The following is a 21,152-nucleotide window of genomic DNA, read 5'->3' on the forward strand; positions in this document are numbered from 1 at the left end:
ATGGGCTGTGCAGGGCTCTGAGCAATATTATCTGGTGGAAGAGCAGCCTGTTTGTCACAGAGCTGGAGCAGATGGCCTTCAGAGGTCCCTTCCAACCCCCACCATTCCATGATTCCATGGGAGAAATGGATCTGAGTTTGAGATGAGCCCCATCAAAGCTGCTCACAGGAGCTTTCCCCACCTCTGCCGTGAGGCTGCTGCCCACCACGGCCCCCCTGTGTGTTAAACTGTGAGGAAGGTGTTTGCTGAGGGTGGAGGTTCCACCTCAGAGCCAGGACAGCCCAGAGCAGAGAGGGCTTTGTGAGCGAGCCCTGCGCTCCTGCCTCGCTCACAGCCGTGCCTGCAGAGGAGACAGACGAGGTGAGCAGGTTTTGGTGTGACTGTGGCTGGCAGCAGACACAGATCATGGACTAAACATGTGCATGGCAAGAAAGGGGCTTTCTTGGGGCAGACAGAGTCCTGCTGTTGCTGCACAGCCCCGCTCCTCCCAGCCCCATGCTAACAGCATTATCAATGTGTTTACACCAAGCTTGGCTGCAAAATGCCTCAAGCTTTTCCAAGCCAGTCTGTAGCTTTGCTCAATACTCCTTTTGCTGTGCTGCCAGAGGCTCTCCCAGAGGCCAGTAAAGGAGGTGGCCTGCTTGGCCACAGCGATATCTGGACCGGAGATTGAATTCCCGCATGTCTTAAATCTGTCTCCAGACTGGCAAGCCACCAAGTGGGCATCTCTTTCTCCAACTAATTGGCTGTTTATGTGCAAATTGGCCTCTGGCTGCTTCCACGAGGCCTGGCTCAGCAGAGCTGCACGAGAGCATCCTCTCACAGAGCTGCTGGGCTGGTGACAGGGACAGCCCAGCCCTGCTCCTGCCTCGGGTCACCATGGCTGGCTCTGAGCGAGTGCCCAGGGCTGTCTGCGCTTCTCTGCAGTGCAGGGATTGCTGTCTGGCCTCCAGCTGGCAGGAGATGCTTTCCCAAGCTCCAAGTAGGCGCTGTGGAGAAGGTTTGTTTGGAAAGCACCTCCCGAAGGGGAGCTTGGTTGGGGTGTGCACACCTGTGGCTGGGCTGCTGGACACGCTGTCCCTGCAGTGGGTAAGGTCCCTCTTGCAGGAGGGTGTTGCTGCTAAGCCATGGCACATGTTTCTGCAGGAGAGTGCTCCCCAGGGCCCCCAGCGCTGGCAGGAGGCAGCAGGGCAGTTCTGTTTGGCTCTCAGAAATGCCAGCTGGTTGTTGAACTGAGCAACCCGGGGGTTCTGTGGTGCAGGGTTTTTTTCTGGAGGTGTGTCAAGGACAGAGCCCAGGTCTGGCAGTTTATTCCTTGTGTCGAGGCAAACCTGGCTGTGTTGGTCTGTCTGTGATTACTTGTCTGGGAATAACAACATCCCCTGAGTTTATAGACACTGCCAGTCCCTGCTGAACGAGGAAGGCTGATGCTTAATGCATCCAGCTCTTTCCTCCTGTCATTCCTTTATAAGGAAAAACATTTCAGATTTAGTTTCTACCTTATTTTAACTTCTCGTAAAAGAGGGCAGTTTAATTCTTTTGGTGGAACATCAAGTCCAATACTCCCTGACCTGGTGAGGTTATTATGGGCACTTGGGAAGATGAATTAATAAAACAATTCAGCATGGCAACGCTGAGCTCGTCAGAGAGGGGGTGGGTGATGGGATGGCAAGTGGTGCCTGCAGTCTGGGGGTGGCAGGAGAGGTAACACACGACCTCCTTGTGGCATGGCTTGCTGGGATGGCACTGACCACATCTCCTTGAAAGGAGAATTTGCCCTCTCCCCTTCCCCTGCTGGGCATGGCCACGGGGGTTCATGGGCACGAAAAAGATGGGAAGGGGCTGAGAGAGAGCCCAGCCCTGGCTGCCACTGCAAAGGAACAGAGCCAGCTCTGCCCCTTCAGCACATTTGAGCTCTGCTGTGCTCATTTAGAAACACGAGTGCCAGAGCTGATTGCCCAGCAGCCGACAGCGAGATGCTCTGGGGGCAGCCCAGGTGCTGAGCTTTGCTCTGTTCCAGACCCCCAAACTCAGCCCATCCCCAGGGTTTTACTGCTTCTTGGGGTTTGCCAGTGGGGAGTTTCTCTCCCCTTGCACTGCTTGCTGGAAATCTCCCCCTCTCCCTCCTGGCTTGGTGCCCTCTCTCCGTGCCTGGTGCTCTGCCCCCAGAGTGCTCACGGGCCTCTTTCCCATTTAGGGAAACGCTGGATGGCCCCTGCTTTTGGCCTGCTTGCAGCACATATCCCAGTTGATATTTTTTCTGGTTTTTTCAATCCTCTTTTGTCTCTGGAGGCTGAAATCCCCAGCGTCCAGCAGTGTGTGCTGGTTGTGGCTCTTGGGAAGCTGCACTGGGGCAGGTTGGAGGGGGAAGCCCAGGTGTTTGTCCTGCTCAGGGCTGTTTGACAGTCTGTTCCAGCAGGCAGGGTGAGCCTGGGGCAGTGGAGGCAGCATCAGTTCTCTCCTTCAGCAATGATTTCATCTCAGCAGGGAAGCCTCGAGCAGGCTCTGGGGCAGGCAGCAGGGCTGAGCAGGGGGAGGGAGAGGAAGCTGAAGGAAATTCCCCCAAAACGTTGACTCATTGCTTTTTTTATCCTCCATATTTTAAAATCAGCTGTGAAACTTCTGCATCTGTAGAAGATGCTGAGTAGGCAGTGCTTGGTATGTGCTAGGAGGATTGGGGAACAGAAGCTGGTGTGGTTGGAGGGGCTCTGCATTCCCCTTGGCACGCTTTTCCAGCAGGAAAGGCAGCTGCAGTCTGAGCTCCCACGCTGCCTCCTGTGCTTGGGGTAAATCTCTTGAACCCACAGCTCAGGGCTGCTTCTTTAGTGGTGCCCAGCACAACTTGGCTCCATTCATCACTGGATCCTGCTGGGATTATCCTGGGATGTGTTTCATGGGAGTTAGCTTGGATGTGTCTGGGATTATCCTGGGATGTGTTCAGTGGGAGTTAGCTTGGATGTGTCTGGGATTATCCTGGGATGTGTTTCGTGGGAGTTAGCTTGGATGTGTTCTGTGCCAGTCTGAGAGGGCTGTAACAGACTTTTCAAGAGGATGGTTTAATGAAGGCACAGCAGACCCTGCTCATGCTGAGGGCAGCTAGTGCCCAGGGTGGTTCATCCCTTTCCCATCTGCACTCCTGGAGCTCAGCACCAATCCTGATTTAACGTGTGCCCATGGCAGCCTTGCCAGGCTCTCCCAAGCAGCAGTGGTGGAGCTGAGGATGTTTCCCCTGGCAGGACCATTGCAGGACAACCACATTCTCTTCTGCATGGAGACACCCCATGGACTCTGACAGCAATTCCTGTCCACCTGTGCACCTTTCCCATCCCTGTGTGATGGAGCTGGAGCAAAGGGAAGCTGCCAGAGGTGCTCGGAGCTGTGTGGACGCTGATGATCACACCTCTGCATCCCCGCTGGTGCTTTCGCTGCCGTCTGCCAAAACCTTTAAAAGGAAAGGAAAATTGTGTTCATTCTTCCTCTCCTTCCTCTCCCCCTGCCCTTGTGTCCTCCTCCTGCTGTGCAGTGAGCTCCCACACTGTGTCCATGCTGCCCAGAGGAAGCTGAGTGGGTGTGGGGCTGCGGCTCCATCTGGGAATTGTTCTTATCAAACTGCTTTATGTCAAAAAGGAATAATAATAATAATAAAACCTCGTAGTGGTAAGTGGGGAGATCAGGAGGTACAGCTGCTCCTGAGGCCTGACCTGCAGCTTGTGGTGCTTCCTGAGCCTTTACAGGGAATTTTAGGGTCTTTAAGCTGCAGCAGATTTTGCTGCGTGCCTGGAATATCTTGGAGGAGAGGGGAGAAACAACTGGGGGCTGGTGCAGGGAGCACGAGCTGCTGGAAATGGCTCTCTGAGAAACAGGGGAGAAGCAGAAGAAAAGCAAGTTTCCTGCCATGAGGCTGGTATATTTATGACTGGAAAGTTTTGGGTTGAAAAGGTCGTGAGCAGGCGGCTGAGGGAGCAGTGGGGGCTGCAAGAGGCGATTTCCCAGCTCACACCCTGCCCTGCAGTGGGCTTGGGAAGGTCCCTGGTGGTCAGGTGTGATGGGAGAAGGATGGGGAGCACTGGAGGGGTGAAGGACAGTGCCCAAGGCCCCTGGGATGTGTGTGGGAGGCAGGATGGAGTGGGATGTGTGCCCGTGGGGCTGCAGAGGGGCTGGGCTGTGCCGGCCTCCTCCCCTTGCTCTGCGGGGATGGAGTTTCCAGCCCTGCCTCGGACACCACGTGAAAATGAGACATACACATCTGGAAGCGGAGTGCACGCATGTAGCTCTGCCAGTTTATTTATTCCTGCAAATTCTCCCTAATTAGGGGCTGCTGGGAGGTTGACAGTGCTGGAAATGGGCTCTTTCCAAGGGATTCAATATTCTGACTGACCTTCTCTTCCCCCCCTGCAACTACCAGAAGGGTACAAGCAGTGAAAAGGTGTTCCCAGGCACTGCAATTCCTGCTGGACCCAACCACGCAGGAAGGTTTTCCAAAGGAAACGTGCTGAGCCCTGTGTGTGTTAAACTCATTAAGGATGAGCAAGGTTTCTGAAGCCTCTTGTTTCTATTAAAACATCTGTGCTGTCATGAGACACCGAGTTCTGTGCCTGTTTGGCCTTAATTAAGAAGCAGTAATTCATAATTCATTTTTTTAAAAAAAATAATTAAAGTAATTAAGTCAGTTTTCTGCTTGGATCCTAAATTGCACCTCCCAGGTTCTTAGAAAAGTCTGACCTGAAACTGAGAAGAACAAGAGCTTGAGACTGAGTTTGTTTTAACTGCCTGAGGTTCAGGCAGATGCAGTTCCTGATCCTCTTTCCATTTCCTTCCTCTGCAAGTGTCCCCTGCTGTTTAATCAACACCAGGGAGCTGTGCTTCCCTTCCCTCCCCTTCTCCCTGCCAGGCACGTGGGCTGTCACCAGTGGTGTGGGGACAGCAGGGCGCTCCCGGAGCCCAGGGTGGATGGGATGATGAGCCTGGCCCAGGCTGGGGGCAGCATTTCCCTCTGCAGGCTCTGGGCACGGAATCACCGTCTTGGCATGGAGAGCTTCCAGCTGGGCCTCGGCACTGGGGAGAGGGGGCTGCACTGAGCTCAGTCTCCAGGTCAGGGGGCTGATGGATTGCTGCTTGGAGGGGGTGAGGCTCAGAGCCCATGGGAGGGTGTTGGAGGGGGCAGAGCTGTGCCCCCCAGCCCAACCTGTGCCCCTGGAGCCACAGCATCCTTCCTGCAGGCAAGGCATCCTTCCTTCCCTGTCTTGAATCCCACCTTAGCACTGGGGGAGCTCTGGGTGACCCCACCAATCCCCAGGGAGGTGTTTGGGGCCATCGAGGATGAGCACAGTGGGACCAGGACAGCTCCAGCTCTGGTTCCAGGTTAGGAGGGTGAGGGGAGGGATGCTGGTGCTCTCCCTGCCCCTCTCAGTGTAACCACACGTGATGCATCCCTTGTTCTGTGCAAGAGCAGGCTAGTACCTCCCCTGCGTGCTGATTTAATGGGGTTAAACCTGACAGGAAGGCAAGCCTTGCTCCTCATGGCTCTGTCCCTGCTGGGGTCTGTGCTTGTTCCTCACCCATCCAGCTCCCATGGGGCATCTCAGCTCCAGGCTGTCCCAGAACACCAGCTTTGCTGCGTGGCCTTTTGTACACTGGGTATCTGAGAAGCTGTGGGTTCAGGCACCTTCTCCTTCCTCGTGTCGTATTTTATTTCCTACAAGCAGAAACCTCTTTGGCCTTTTGCTCCCTTGAGTTCACATCAGTCCCTTTACACTTTACCCCTCTAAAATCTTCTCAGTTCTGCTCTTATTGACCTGTTTATGCCATAACCACATTTGGGGTGGGATTGGGGTTTTTTTGTTCCTTTGGCAATGCTGATCTTTGCCCACAGCAGCTCATCCCTGTGACACATCTGTGGGTGATGCCTCTGGCAGCCCCATCCCCTCTCCACCTTCCTGTGGGGTGTGAGTGATGCTGGTAGCCAGGATGACTCACGACAGAGCTCTAATGGTTTCTGTTTGCCACTGAAAGGCTCTCATTTAATACATTTTAGGAGCTCCTCACTTTAATTTTATGACATTGGTGGCTTGTGGTCATGCTGGGACCTACGGGGGCAGAGAGGTCCTTTGTGCTGAGGCTCTTTCCATGAGCAAAGACTTTATTAAAAGCCCTCTAAGTGCTGCCCTTCTGCCAATCTGCCAGATTTTGTCCTTTTCCTGTTATCCAGTCTTCAAAGTCACCTGAGCCTTGCTGTGCAGATCCTGGTCTGTGGCACTGACAGATGAGATCCGGCAGCATTTTCTTTTAAAAAAACAAAACAAAACAAGCAAAACAACAAAAAACACCCCAACCAGCCTACCAACCAAACAAAAACCCAGTTCATTATCCAGAAATCTCAAATTAGCAAACCTATTTTGAATTATTTTAGCTTTTCCCATGCTCTTGGTTTCCTTGCCGAGGAAGGGAAGTGTGACGAGCACTGAAATGTGTCCGTCCTCCCTGTGTTTCCTACCCTTGGGAAGCAGGAAGATCCTGGAGCCTTGGGAAAGAGCCTCTTTTCGTGACAATTCCTGCGTAATCAGGGCTGGATTCACGCCGTCATCTTCACCAAAGCATGGGCGGAGGGGATGGGAACCACGTCTGATTTTCCTTCCGGAGTCCCCTGGTCCCCAGGCAGTGACAGCAGCGCTTCCCAAGGAGTGGGGGCTCCCAGCTCTGCTCTGGTCACACAGCAGCTCCCCGACTCTGAGGGACAGCTGATCCTGCCTCAGTTTCCCCACCTGTCCCATGGAGGTGACTGCAGCTCTCCCAGGTGGGTTTGGATGCAGAGGTGGTTTTGGGGCAGAGGCAGTGCAGGAGCTCAGAAGCTGCACAGAACACAGGAGTGGAGGGTAATGGCAACAACCTTTTATTTTTGGCTTGGAGAGAAGAGCTGTGACTCACCACTCCTTTACCTTTAAAATCTGCCTCATCTGGGTGATTATAAACCTGCCTCTCCTTGTGCCCCCGTGTTGGTGCTGCTGAGGGGATGCTGCAGCCAGAGCTGCCCGGTGCTGAGTTGGAAGTGATGCCCTGAGCACACTGGGCTTGGTGGCTCACACTGCAAGTGCCTCCACCCACCCCTTACACCTTCCCATAAAAGCTGGGAAGGAGGTTTCACCTGTGATCAGCAGCAAGGAAAGGTATTTGGCCTCTCAAAGAAACACTGAGTGGTTAATAAAAATGATATCTAGCTATTCCTACGTATTAATTTTGGTCTGTAAGCCTCAAAGCATTTGATGGGAGAGGCCATAATCAATAAAAAGTTTTATTTTCTAATTAAAATACGAGGAGGAAGGGGAAGATCCTGTGGATGAATTGCCCATTTTTGTGTAGGAGATACTTTAAAGCTCAGGTAGCCACAATGACTCATGGCCCTGGTCTAACCCAGCCTGCTGCTCATGACTGCAGCAGATTGTGAGACTGATAAGAGCTGCCGGGTTCAGAAAAACTTTGACTGGTGGGAGGAAGAAAATCTGCCTGAAAAACTGCATTCTTAGCAGCCTGCAAGGGAAGTGCACAGTGCTTTTTGAAATGGGTTTGGATAGGAAAGTACTTTTTCTGCCTTCGTCTTTTAAAGGATCTTCTAAAGCTGATACATGCCACCTCCTTGTTTCCTTAGGGTTTTGTTTTTTCTCTTATGACATTTTTTCTCCTTGAAGTGACTTTCTAAGTCTGGTTGCTTTCTGGTCCCCCATACCCATGGGCAGAGGCTGTGACCAGCACTGGCTGCTTCTGGAGGAGTTTGAGCTGAGATCTGGAGAAGCCCTCGAGGCAAATCCCTGCTGCACGGCAGGAGAGCCCAGGGGTGAAGCAGACAGAAAAAAAAGGGTTAAAGTTTCTTGCATCTGCCAGCTCTTGTGGCATCAATCCATTTTTAGCTTGGTACCTGTAACTGAGTGATCAGCAGATTTTACAGACTGCCTTTCTGGGGGCAGGAAATCACTTCTAGGCCAATAAAACAACTTTGCAGGAAGTCTCTTGCTCATCTGAAGAGCAGAGCGATGGTGAAGGAACAAGGGCTGAGCAGTCACTGGTGGCCTGGCATAGAAAGGAAACAAGAAATATTTCTACTGTAATTTAACACAGCAAGGAAAATATTTACCTAAAATTCTCCTGCAGCCAGTGCTTTGGAGAACAGGAATTTTATCTTGGGCAGCAGTTGCTGTGTAGAGGATCCCAAAGGTTTTATCAAAGCAGGAGCTTGAGGTGAGGCTTCTGGTACAGTAAAAACAGTGAGACCCTTGGTTGTGTGAGCAAGGGGAGCAGCAAGTGACAGAAGAGATGAGATCTGCTCTCTTCCTCTTGAGAAGGGAGTTCTTTCTCCTTAAAGATAAGAATGGAAATGTAATTACAAACTCCTGTGATATGAGAAAGGAGCGGGAAAGCCGGATAAGTGACTGAAGAAAACCCCTGCCACAAGGACAGAAGGAGCAGAACCTGATTATTTTATCAAAGGGAGTGTAGGTGATGTGATCACTGTGGGAGATCTTTCATCAGGAGAAGTCTCAGGATCCTCAATCTCCTCGATCTACCTGGAAAGGGCAAAGCAGGGGCTGTGCCAGAACTGCATTTGGCTGAGCAGTACAACCCACACTGCTGCTATGCTGACAGGGAGCCCCAAAAACCAATTCCAGGGGAGGAGGAAGGGTCTCCATCCCTCTGGGATGTGGGCTCAGCTTCCCAGGGTTGCCTGCCTTTCTAGAAGAAGGATTTAGAACAAAATCTTTTGGGTTGAGGATGCAGGTTGAAAAGCAGATGAAGTGGAGTTTGGTTATGTGAAGCTTGGTCAAGGGGATGATTTTTCTGGTTTGATGCTCTTGTAAAGAGCATCTTCTGTGCTTCTGACATGGCTCAATGAGATTAAAGGGCAAGAAAGTCTCCAAGAGAGAGAAGGATGGGTTTATCTCCCTGGAGGAAAGCTTGCTCCTCTTCTAGCAGGCGCTTGGGGTATGGGGTGAGCTGTTTACATACCTTACTGCTTTAAATATTTACTGCTAGAGCTCTGGATATTCTTGTTATTCTTTAGTTGCTGTAATTTTCCATCTTTCTCTCCCCCTCTCAGTGCCTTAGGTGCACATGGGTGCAATATGACCCAGCTGGTTTTAATGAAAAGGAACTCCTACTTCCAGCCCGGATATTTTATTTCACACTTCTGGGGGCTCTCCTCTTGGCTGCTTGATTTGCTAAACTTTTATTAGATCCAGGATAATAACATTGCCTTTGCTTGGGAAATGCAGAGTGACCCAGGGAGCTGGGACTGACCCAAACTGCCTCAACCTCTTCTGCTGAAGTGCTCTGAGCTTCACCAGCTCCAGCAGACCAGCAGATGACATTGTGACGCTCTCTACCACAGTACATCAAGAATGTTTTGTGGTTTTTTTCTAGTGGTTTTCTCCTTCTTGCCGCCTGTTGACCTCAAAAACAGGGTCCCCATGACAGCATCACACCAATCCCTGTGTCACTTAGTTCAGAGAGTGCCACGGAACTCCAAGCAGAGGCTCTCACATCGAATCTTACGGGATTTGCAAGGGCTTAGACTCTGAACATCAAAAAACGTGCTTGGTCCTTCCTCTGATTGCTTGTATTCCTCTGTTAAAATCTTCTTTACAACAAGGATTTTTAGTTTGTCTTGTTTAGTTTAAACCCATTTCTACAGCTTTGTGATGAGGCTATAGTCAGGATGTTTAACAGGTTTTGGAAAAGTCTAATCCAGGTTGTGCTTTTCCCAGTGAGGGGGTCATCCATGATTTTTAACAAAGTGGGACTTTTTTCCTCGCTCAGTAACAAAGTTAATTATTGACAGCTACATTTTTACCTGCTGGAAATGGATTGCGGATGTGACCTGCATAAGAGCGCTTGGGCAGAGAAAAATAAAGACAATTTCTTTCAAAAATCGATGCCGGTGACAGGGCTGAGCCCTCTGGTGCTGTGCAGTGTGGCAGCTGCCACCTGTCCCCACGCTGGGGACAGCAGGGACTTGGTCCCAGGGAGCTGAGCTCGGTGCCACGGGAACCACAGGTCCCTCCTGTTCTCCTCCAAGCCATGGGGGACAGCTGATGGTGTTCAGCCAGGGTGACACCAAGCAGCTTTACAGGCAGTGAATTGCATGGAAATGCATTTTTGTTTCCACTCGTGATGCAGAGAGATGCAGAGCTGTTCCTCCCTGCACTGCTCTGGTACATCCCGTGGTTTCTGACACCACGAGGGGAGCAAAAAATGAAAGAGCTGAGCACTGCTGCCTGTCAGAGGAGAGGAAACCCACTGTACCTGCCTTAAAATACCAGACTTCTGTTGTAAAGGTGTGTTCTCAAGATTATTTAAACAGTTCCCACGTCTTCAAGTAATGCCTTTCCTTGGACAGTACAGAAAGCCTGCAGCTTGTTGAGTCTGGGGAAACTGGTACTGTTGGTTTCATTTTCTGATTCATGTACACTCTGGGGGAGTCTGTGGTGTTTGCAGACTTTAAATGTGTGAAATTAAAAGGGTGACATCTGTGGTGAAGCTCATACTTTCTGCAGTAACTGACAGTAACTCTACTACTGTTTTGCATAATTTTCCTTTATGGTTCACCCAAAGTGGACTAAAAGCCCAACCCATTCATTTTTCTTTTCCTGTTGATGTGCCTGGACACATTTCAGGGGGTATCATCACTTTGAAATGATGCTATCCAAACACAGGGCGGGGAGGATAAAAAGAGGGTCAGGAGGGCAGGATCTGAATCAACAGCGGAAGGGAGAAGCATCAGATAGCGAGATGCTCCACCTGAGGGGGTGTGAGAGGTGGGGAACGGAGCGGGCTGGGGTCCATCCCAGAGCCGGCTGGAGCGGAGGGAGCTGTGGCAGCACCGGGTGCTCAGCGCTGGGCTCAGCCTCGGGACAAGTCCTGCATCCCCCGCTGCTCCTGCAGGGATGATTTTCCAGAGCAGGCTGCTTGCATTTGGCAGCGGTGGGTTAGCATTTGCAGGAATTATAAAACGGAGCGTGGCCGAGCTGTCCCTTTCCAAAGAAGGGTAAACCGAGAAGAGAAAGGCTCATCAGCGCCGCAGAACATCGGGGGAGCGACCCACGCGTGTGGGGCCGGTTCCACCCTCCGTGGGGCAGCGCTGATTCCTTCCCGAGGGCTGTCACCCCTCAGGGCGGCTCCGTGCCGGGGGGCACAGCGGGACAGGGAGGGACAGCGGGACAGGGGGACACAGCGGGATCCATCGGGGGACACAGCGGGATCCATCGGGGGACACAGCGGGACAGGGGGACACAGCGGGGCCGGTGGGATCAGCGGAGCCAGGGGACATAGCGGGACCGGGCGACACAGAGGTCCCTATCGGGGGACAGAGCTGGACCGGGGGGCACAGCGGGGCCGGAGGACACAGAGGGATCGGGGGGCACAGCGGGACCGGGGGGGGCACAGAGGGATCGGGGGTCACAGAGGGACCAGGGGGGCACAGCGGGACCGGGGGGGCACAGCCGGACCCATCGGGGGGCACAGCGGGATCGGGGGGCACAGAGGGACCGGGGGGCACAGAGGGGTCGGGCAGCACAGCGGGACCAGGGGGGCACAGAGGGACCGGGGGGCACAGCCGGACCCATCGGGGGCACAGCGGGACCGGGCAGCACAGCGGGAGCGGGCAGCACAGCCGGACCCATCGGGGCGGGGCGGGGCGGGGCGGGGGTCGCGGCCAGCGCCCCGCAGAGGGGCCGTGCCGGCGGAGGGGGCGGTGTGACGGGCGTGGGGAGCAGCCAGTGCGCGGCGAGGGGCCGTGCCGGGCCGGGCCGGGCTGGGCCGGGCCGGGGGCATGGCTCGCTGCCCGGCGGGGCGGGGGGCGGCCGCAGCCGCTCGCCCTCCGCCATTCGCGCGGCCGCAGCGCTCAGCGCCGAGCCGGGGGCAGCGCCCCGCGCCCCGCCATGGCCGACCCGGCCGTCAGCGCCCACCTGGAGGGCATCATCTCCGACTTCGAAGGTGGGTGCCCCCGCGGAGGGAGCCCCGGAGGGAGAAGCCGCTTTTGGGGGCTCAGCCGGGAGGAGCTGCGGCCGCGGCGGAGCGGGTTGAGCTCGGCTCGGCTTCCCCGGGCTCGGCTGCCGCAGTCTCCCGGCGCCGCCGGTGGTTCGGGGGGTCCCGGCCGAGGCTGGGGGGGCGCCCCGCGGGCAGGGAGGGCTGGAAGGAGCGGGATGTCCCAGGGCTGCATCCCCCGCTGCCTTTTGTCCGGAGCCCGGTGCTATCTGCCAAGGCAGGATCTTACGGGATGTTTCTCCTTTCGTGCCCTTCCCGAGCTGATTTATGTAGTTTTTTTCAGCTGAAAACACCCGCCTGACGAGACTGAAAGTCTGGGGAAAAGAAAAAAAAAAAAAAAAAGAGAGCCGGGCAGAGGCTCTTGTGTTGATTTGGGGTGCTGGGGTGTGATAACCATGCGGAGTTTCCGTGGCCCCGCAGCGGGAGCCGCCTGCCCTGCAGGGCTCTGCAGTTGTCCCGTGGCACAGCTCCAGCGCTCTGCTGGGCCATCTCCGTGCACCCCCTCGCCTTCTCCCGAGGTACCCCGCCGCTTCTTGCCTGCCAGGCTGGCTTTTGGAGGCGAGAAAATAATCTGTCGGGGAGCGTGCCGCTGCCAGATGGGTCTGGCAGTGAGAGCCGGGCAGAGGAGGGCTGGGGGGCTGTGCCTGGAGCCGGCGATGAGCGATGGGCTCGGGGGAGCTCATCTTCCCGAGCAGAGTTTTGGAAGAGCAGCTCCATCCCTTCGCACCCGCGCGTCCTGGCAGCGACCCAAGCCGAGCTTTGTGCAGCGGTTTCTAGAAAGGAGGGGAAAAAAAAAAAAAAAAAAAAAAAAGAAAACCAACAAAAACCAGAACCAAAAAACCAACAAAAACCCACAAGGAGCAGCGGAGATGTTGGGGCCGCGCTGAAAGCTTATCCAGGGGCTGCGTGTGCACCGCTATGGGCTGAGCCTCCTCCGCCTCCTGGAGAAGGCAGCCTGGCCCTCGGGAAGCAGAGCTCCGCTGCTTTTCCTGCTGGGGAGCCCAGGAAGCTCAGGACACACGGGTTCCTCTTCCAGGTCAGGCAGGAAACGGGTGGCAAAGCTGGGGTCTCTGCAGCCCTTGTCGCAGGGTTTGGACACGGTCCCCTCCTGTTCCCAGCCCTGCGCTTGCTGCAGCTGCGGCTGGCAGGGCAGGGCATAGCAGGCGGCCGAGGGAAGTCACGTCCCTCGGGAGGATTGGAGCTAACAAGTGTTGGGACACGGAGTCCAGCACCCCTTTGGTGCTGGGGTTCAAGGGCGCCTTTGTGACTGTCCTTGAGGGACGTGTGAGCTTCCCCAGCGCAGGGCTGCGAGCGCTGCTGTGATCACAGCTCCCCTCTCGCTGCCCCAGTCGCATTTAAATCTCTGAAGAATGAGTAATTCCCTACTTGGATACGATAAAGGCTCTGCTGTGGGCCCCGGGGCTGCCTGTTTGGGTTGTGTGTGTTCTCCTCGGTGGCACCGAGCAGCTCTGTGCTGCCTTTATTTTCAGTCTGTGGAGAACTTAATAGTTCCTGCCTGTGCAGAGGGAGAGGCTGGGGAAAGCTCCGTGCAGCTCAAGCCAAAAGGTCTGGCCTTGCCCTTGAGCAGGGATCTGGGCTACTGTTTCCCAATGTAATTAGCTCTCAGGGTTGCACAGCAGCTTCCCAAGAGCCAGGCAATTAATCTCCAGCCCCAAGGGCAGGAGATGCAGTGTTCCTGTCTGCTGGGTGGGTACCTCAACCCCACGCAGCCCTTGGCCAAGCAGGAAAGATCTGCCAAAAATATCATGGATCAGCAGCACCAGGCCATCCAGAGCTCCCTTTGTTCCCTCCAGTCACACACTGCCTCCCTCCCCAGTCACCCTGGCTGCTCCTCCTGCCAGTTTTCCTCCCAGCATTGCTGCTGGGTTTCTTGTCCCTGCTGTGTTGCAGCAGGCAGGGAGCTGCAGCCTTGCCTGTGGAGCTGCTGCCAGCCTCAGTGAGCCCGAGGAGGATGCAAGGGCCCTTGGGGACAAGAAAGCAGTGCCAGGTACTTGATTCCAGTTTAGTTTCCAGATCAAAGCGACGTTTGAGAAGAAAACAGAGCACAGCAGTGTGTTCTTCCTTGTGCCCTTGTGATGGGGATGCTCACAGTGCCCATTTTGCACTGAGCAACAGGTCCTGCAGGAGGGCACCAGAAAAGCCCAGGGGCTTCTGCTCCAGAAAAACTGGGGATGTCCCATCCCTGGAAGGGTTCAAGGTCAGCTTGGACGGGACTATGAGCAGCCTTGTTTAGTGGAAGGTGATCTCTGCCCATGGCAGTGGGGTTGGAACAGACGGTTTGTAAGGTCTCTTCCAACCAAACCCATTCTATAATTCTAATCCCCCTTATTTAACTGACAAAAGCTTCCTCTCTCTAATGGGGCAGAGCATCATTAGGTCTGTTGTTTGCCAGGGTTTACAGAGCATGATAGCTCTGCCCCTGGGTTTATGGATTGTGGCAGGTTTTCAGGAGTGGCTGGTTCAGCCCTGGTTCCCAGCAGTGCTTCCCAAGCTCATCTCTGCCTCAGAGGGGGCTGTGGCTCCCTCAGCTCCCCGGGGTCTCAGGCACAGACCCTGAGCTGCAGGGCTAAAGCAGCCTGGTGAGATGCCTGTGCAGTGTGTTACCAATCCCTGCACCCCAGAGCTCCCTGGTCCAGCCCAGGCTGGGTGATGTGGGAGTGTTTGTGTCCACAGCTCTCCTCTGAGGGGGAGGAGGATGTTCCTGCTCACAGCTTTGCTTGGTTGTGATGCTGCACAAAGATAATTCCACAGTGTGGTACTTGTCTTTCTGCCAGAGGTGCAGAGCACTGTGCACTCAGTGTCTGCTGCCTGCTGCTGAGACAGGGGAGATGTGCTCCAGTCCCTCATCCCGGTGGGATGTGGCTGCTGCTGAGCACAGTGCTGGGGTAACTGGGTGTGTTTTCACTGGCAGTTGCTGGTGGTGAGTGGCAGCACTGATGCCAAGCTCTCCTTGCCTTGGCCAGTGCTGTCAGTCAGCACCAGATCCATCTCCCTGTAATGCTGAAACACAGATTGTCACCGTGGCTGTAAACTGTGCCTGGTGGAAATGCTGAGCAGGGCTGTGTGTGGAGAGGCAGGAGGGTGCCCAGGGGCCCTGTGTGGTCTCTGGGGGTACGGCTTGGTGGGGGCAGCTTTGCTCTGGCAGAAACCATGAGACAGCATCTGTTGATGGCTCTTAATCCCTGATTTTGCCATTGCTCAGAGCCCAGCTCCCTTGGGAGCGAGTGCTGGCTGGTGGGTGAGCCTTGGCAGTGCTGTGGAGCTGGGTGGGGAGCCTCCAGCCCTGCCAGGACATGACACTGCTGATCAGAAGGTTTCTCTGGCTATTTTATTTATTTACTCTTCCTAACTACAGCACACTTTTCAGACACTTCTCTCACCACCCAGTGCAGGGTATTTTTAGTATTTCACCAGCAGGCTTTGTCTCAATGAGTTACAAACTCGTGCTAAGTTACGTCCCAGTTTTAAGTGCCACCACAAAACCATCACCCAGCTCATTTTCAGGAGGGCGCTGCATTATAAATAGGCTTTTCTACGTGCACAAAACTCAGGGACTCGTCCTTAAAATTTCCTTGAGCAGATGCCCGGGATGTCTGTGGGACACGTGGCCGTGGTGCATCCCGGGCTGTGCAGCGTTCCTGCAGCCCGGGGAGCAGCTGCAGCCGCCTGCTGCGCATGCTGCCACTCAGCCCCGGGCTAATATTAGCAGGAACGTGCCAGCGTGGGTGATGTGCCTCGAGTTCAGCAGAGTGGGAAGCCCTGGAGGTGGGATGTGTTTGTGTGAGTCCAAGGTGTGTCCCCTAAGCCCGGCCCAAGGGTTTGCAGGGCAGCGTGTGACTAACAGTCCCTGGTGTGCCAGGGCTCAATGCCTGGAAAAGGAAACGCAAAAAAGATCTTTCCGATTTACATCTTGGATCATCCCGACGCTAGGAGTGAAGCAAAGCTCCTCAATTGTTGGATTTCCTGGGCTGTCCATAAAAAGTCGCACTGTGACTGGGCTCTTCTGGAGCTCTTCATCAGCAGCTCGGTGTGGGCAGGGCCAGAGCTGCTGCTGATGTGCTCTTGGAGCTGGTGCTCCAGCAAAGTCACTTCTGATACCCTCAAAGCTTGGCTTTACAGCCACCTCAGAGTGTTTTCTTCCTTACTCCACACCTACATTTCTCTATCTGAGACAAAAGGATGGGCTGGATGGGAGTTTTCTGCCAAATCCTCACGTGGTGGCAGAGGAAGGAGCCAGAGGAAGGTGCCTGTGGGAAGGGAAGTTCTGTGTCTTCCCCAGCAGAACTGGCAATCGAGCCACCAAGTCAAAAAACTGCATCTGCCTGGTCACAGCAGATGTGGGTTGGGTTTTTCCCCGTGTAAATCAAATTCTTTGGGAATAAAAAGGGAAAGGGAAGAACAGTTGATCTCTCTGCCCACACTCTGGGGATTGCCTCTGGCCCTGGTTAGGACGTAGGATCACGCAGAGGTTGTTGTTTACAGGGCTGGGCTGTGTGTCCTTGGCGCTGGGCACATGCTGTCCCTGCCCCTGTGACAGCAGGGAGGGCTCCCAGTGCTGCCCCTGCCCCTGTGACAGCAGGGAGGGCTCCCAGTGCTGTCCCTGCCCCTGTGACAGCAGGGAGGGCTCCCAGTGCTGGCCCAGCTGAGCTCCTGTGGGCCCAGCCCTGGGCACAGCGAGCACAGCACCATAGAGAGACCTTTCAGAGGAGCCTGGTGGGCAGGGACAGGGAGGGGATGGGTCTCTACTCCAGAGCCAGGGCAGCTGCTTTGGTTTTGCAAGCGCAGTGCTGGTGCCTGGAGGTGAGGCAGGGGCTGGTGCACCATGCTGGCTCTTCCCAATCTCTGGGATCTTGGCAGCTCCTTTCCCTCAGTGAGGGACTCACCTAGAGTGCTGCAGTCTTTGCTCATTGCCTCTTGGTGGATTAGGGCAGTGGGGTGGGTAGGAAGCACCTCTGGATCATGTTGGGTCAGGTCTGATAGCTCTGAGTGACCATGGCTCTGGCTCTTGGCAGTACACGCCAGCAAACCTAGGGCTAAATTACTGCCAGGCATTAACCTGGCACCTCTGGGTGCCCCGTGGCCTCACTGGGTGCTGGTTTTATTTCTGGTTTGCTGCCCTTCCTTGCAGGAAGCTGCTCAGCCCTTTTTCCCAGGAGCCAGGACTGAGACAGCAGCCACAAAAACCTGGATGGGGACGTGTCATAAACCCAAAGACAATATGGAGACTTCAGAGCCCATAATCCCTCCAGATATTCACGTTTCTGATATTTAATTTAAGGCAGCACCTTTGTGCAGGAATATCACTCAGGCTCTTTCCCTCTCCCCGCCTCCCTGTCCCCTCCTGCTGCAGTGAACTCTGGCACCTCTTTGGTCTTTAGAGATGGGACGTGGAGGCAGCAAGCCAAGTGACCCTAAATCCTGGTTAAACTTGTTTGAAGCCTGTAAAATGTGTCAGTGGGTCTGAGTTCAGTTCCTGGTGGGGCTGTGCCTGTTGGTGGAGGTCAGGGTCCATCAGGGGAGCTCTTTGTGGCTGTCATGCCCTTCACAGGAATGGGGTTGTGTCCTGGCCACCTCTCATGTCACACCTGCAGGGTATTGTTTGGTCCTGGCACCCCTCTGGTGGCACCAGCAGTTTGTACCCAGCTGCTGTGCCGGTGCCATCGTGGGGAGAGCCCTCCTGGGTGCAGGAGACCCCTCCTCACTTCCTTCCTCACAAGCAGTGCAGGCAAGGAGCAGCCCTTGGGCAAGAAGGGGTTTGTTGCTGGCTGCAGCTCATTCTGAACAGCTCTGATCTCCTGATGGCTGTGACTCAGGCTTTTACCCTGATTGCTTTTGTCAGGCTGCTGGATGGAGCTCAGCCCTTGGGTCTCCTGGGGACACCTCCAGAGCGGTGGCCCACGGGCAGTGTCCATCCAAGCTGGCCCTTGGCTGGTTTGCGTGCCAAAAGGAGAGATGCTGTGGGTGGTGTGTGACCCTGCATCCCCCCAGTGCTGCTGGCACCCCGGCCAGGGCAGTTTGGGGTGGGCTGTTGGTGCCCAGGTGTAGGCACAGTCAGTGTCAGCCAGCCCTGTGCACTGCAGGGCAGGGGACACGGTGACATCAGTCTGTGCCACTGTCCTGCAGGCAGTACAGGTGGCACTTTGGGAGCCAAGCATCACAGAACTGTGCATCCCCTTGCCAGGGTGAGGTGTGTGCTCTGCAGCCTCTCCCAGCCCTGGGGTCCTGGCAGGGATTGAGGTGAGAGCAGTGGCACTGGTCAGCTGCCCTGGTTTGGAGACAAGGAGTGTGCTGAGGACCGGGCTGGGGACTCAGGCTTTCTTTCATCTTGGCCACTGGAAGTGAAAATACAGGGAAATGTGAAAAGGATGGATTGTATTTGCTTTTTCAAAGCACGTTTCCCAGGGAGGAGGAAGGAGGAGGGCTCTGCTCTCTGCCAGCCCTCAGGACATTTGGACAACATCTCCCACTGCGGTGCTGGGTGTCCCCTGCAAGAGAGTCATCAGAGCTGGCAGCAGGGACAGCAGCAATCAGCAGGCAGGAGCGGGCAGCACTGCAGGGCTGAACGGCCCCTGGGTCCCTCCTTTGCCTCTTTTACCAATTTACCCCTTTTCTGTAGCTTTTTAACCAGCATGTTGCAACACCACCCATCAAAGCATCTTCTCAGAGGGAGAATTCACTGATTTAATCACACAGTCCCTGCTGCCCAGGCTGGTCTCCCCCTGAGTCACTCTCCATGAGGCTGGTCTCCCCCTGAGCCACTCTCCATGAGGCTGGTCTCCCCCTGTGTCACTCTCCATGAGGCTGGTCTCCCCCTGTGTCACTCTCCATGAGGCTGGTCTCCCCCCTGTGTCACTCTCCATGAGGCTGGTCTCCCCCCGAGTCACTCTCCATGAGGCTGGTCTCCCCCTGTGTCACTCTCCATGAGGCTGGTCTCTCCCTGAGTCACTCTCCATGAGGCTGGTCACCCCCTGAGTCACTCCATGAGGCTGGTCTCTCCCTGAGCCACTCTCCATGAGGCTGGTCTCTCCCTGAGCCACTCTCCATGAGGCTGGTCTCTCCCTATGTCACTCTCCATGAGGCTGGTCTCCCCCTGAGTCACTCTCCATGAGGCTGGTCTCCCCCTGTGTCACTCTCCATGAGGCTGGTCTCTCCCTGTGTCACTCTCCATGAGGCTGGTCTCCCCCTGAGTCACTCTCCATGAGGCTGGTCACCCCCTGTGTCACTCTCCATGAGGCTGGTCTCTCCCTGAGCCACTCCATGAGGCTGGTCTCCCCCTGTGTCACTCTCCATGAGGCTGGTCTCCCCCTGTGTCACTCTCCATGAGGCTGGTCTGTCCCTGAGCCACTCTCCATGAGGCTGGTCTCTCCCTGTGTCACTCTCCATGAGGCTGGTCTCTCCCTGTGTCACTCTCCATGTCCCTTGCATGGGCACTGGGATTCATGACACCTGGGGATGGCATCTGTGGCACCAGCACGGGGCAGGCTGGGCTCTGCAAGACCATCTGCATCGTGCTTTTGTCTCTGGGTAATCATTCTGAGGCCTTTTAGAAATATTAGTGAACCAAACCAAATCTACAGCCCCGTGGGAGGCACAGAAATGATTTATTTCTCTCCTTCCTCCTCCCCCTGTGGAAGGAAACTGGAGCACAGAGTGGAGACAGGAGCTGGAGTGAGCCCGTGGCAGAGCCAGTAATGCAATCTGCTGGGCTGATACCCTGTGTTTTATGTCATTTTCTGTAAAAGTATGAAATGAATATAAGGGATGTAAAATATACTGCTCTGATCTGGAAGCATTTTGCTGCGAGTTAATGGTTATATAAACCCAAGTGTAATAGAGAATCAAGCTAAAATCTTTTGAGAACTGCATTACAGGGACTGGAAAGCTGGGATTTTGTATTAATCTGAGTGTGGACTTTATTTTATTTTTTCTATTCTCAGTCCTGATGTTGCTTTTGCATGTTGATTTCTGGGAAAGGATGGTTTGCTGCATCAGCCTCAGGCTGTTTAATACCTTGCTGTGAGTGAGAGAAATGCTGCCTTGATTGAAGTCAGAGCCCTGACTTTGCATTTATCCCCAAATTTCCACCAGAACTCACCCTTGGTGCTGTTTACACCATCCAGGAAGGCCCTGCATAGACAGCACGTTGCCAGCATTTTCTTGTACATGTGATTCATGTCAGACCAGGCAATCTACTGCAACTTCTCTTGGAGGCTGTGAAGTCAGAGAGAGGATTTGGGCATAAAGTGTTTATAACCTGACCCAGCATAGCATGGGAGTGAGGGTACAACAGTAGAGTGTCACTACATATATCACTATATATCATATATGTCACTATATATCTATATCTCTATATCTATATCTATATCTATATCTATCTATCTATCTACAGATATACAGATATAAATATATATAGATAGATTTAGATAGATATATAGATATAGATCTATGTTTTATATATATATGTATGTATGTAGTGCAGCTAGGTTGGTTTTTTGGTAAAGGAAAGGTGTGAAGCCTCCTGGCACAAGCACAGGGAGGGGCCCCAGCAGCCCTTACTTCTTTCTTTCATTGGATCACCTTTTTGGGAAAGGTGCTTTTAACTTTTCCTGCCTTGTTTTCTGTGGATGTGAGAGGGGATCTGAGTTTCTCGGGCTGTTTTGAAGCTGTGTGTGCTCACAAAATCCTGCCAGCTTGTGCAGCATCGCTTGCTGCCTGCGCCACCGGGGATTTTCCATCTCAGACCTGTGATTTTGGCCCCCCTGAGGGGCTCAGGGGAGCTGGGAGCACCTTGCTGGTGAGGACGGGGTAGAGATATCCTGCTCTGGCCCTGCAGCAGGGCTGCAGCTCCCTTCCCTTTCTGCTGTGGGACCTTCAGGTTTAACACACAGTGGATATACCCTCTAGGTACGTGCAGAACACCCTACTTTTGCCCCCTTCAGTTCACTCCAATGCACCATCTCTGGTGGGGTGGTGGCAGCTCTTCAGTGGCGTCACTCAGGGGAGGTTTGGGTAAGCCAGGCCCAGGTGGCCCCGTGGGCAAACGCTCTTTGCTCTCAGCCTGGGCCAGAAAAGCTCCAGGAGCACCCTGCTGCCTGTCAGGG

General features: G+C 54.4%; 1 protein-coding gene across 4 annotated transcripts in view; it reads left to right on the plus strand.

Annotated features, from left to right (window-relative positions):
* The window catches only part of SEPTIN9 (septin 9), a 137,280-nt gene that overhangs the window by 55,569 nt on the left and 60,559 nt on the right, over positions 1 to 21,152 (plus strand). Inside the window, exon 1 of one of the 4 annotated variants that reach the window (XM_086856682.1) lies at positions 11,811 to 11,979. The exons of the other annotated variants lie outside the window; for them this stretch is intronic. Within the exon in view, the coding sequence (XP_086712808.1) occupies positions 11,925 to 11,979 (55 nt within the window). The 5' untranslated portion in view covers positions 11,811 to 11,924. Of the gene's footprint in view, positions 1 to 11,810; positions 11,980 to 21,152 lie in introns of those variants that run through there. 4 annotated transcript variants of the gene reach the window in all.

Source organism: Cyanistes caeruleus, chromosome 19 (genome assembly GCF_971803275.1).
Source record: "Cyanistes caeruleus chromosome 19, bCyaCae1.hap1.1, whole genome shotgun sequence".
In the NCBI taxonomy this organism is placed as follows: domain Eukaryota; kingdom Metazoa; phylum Chordata; class Aves; order Passeriformes; family Paridae; genus Cyanistes; species Cyanistes caeruleus.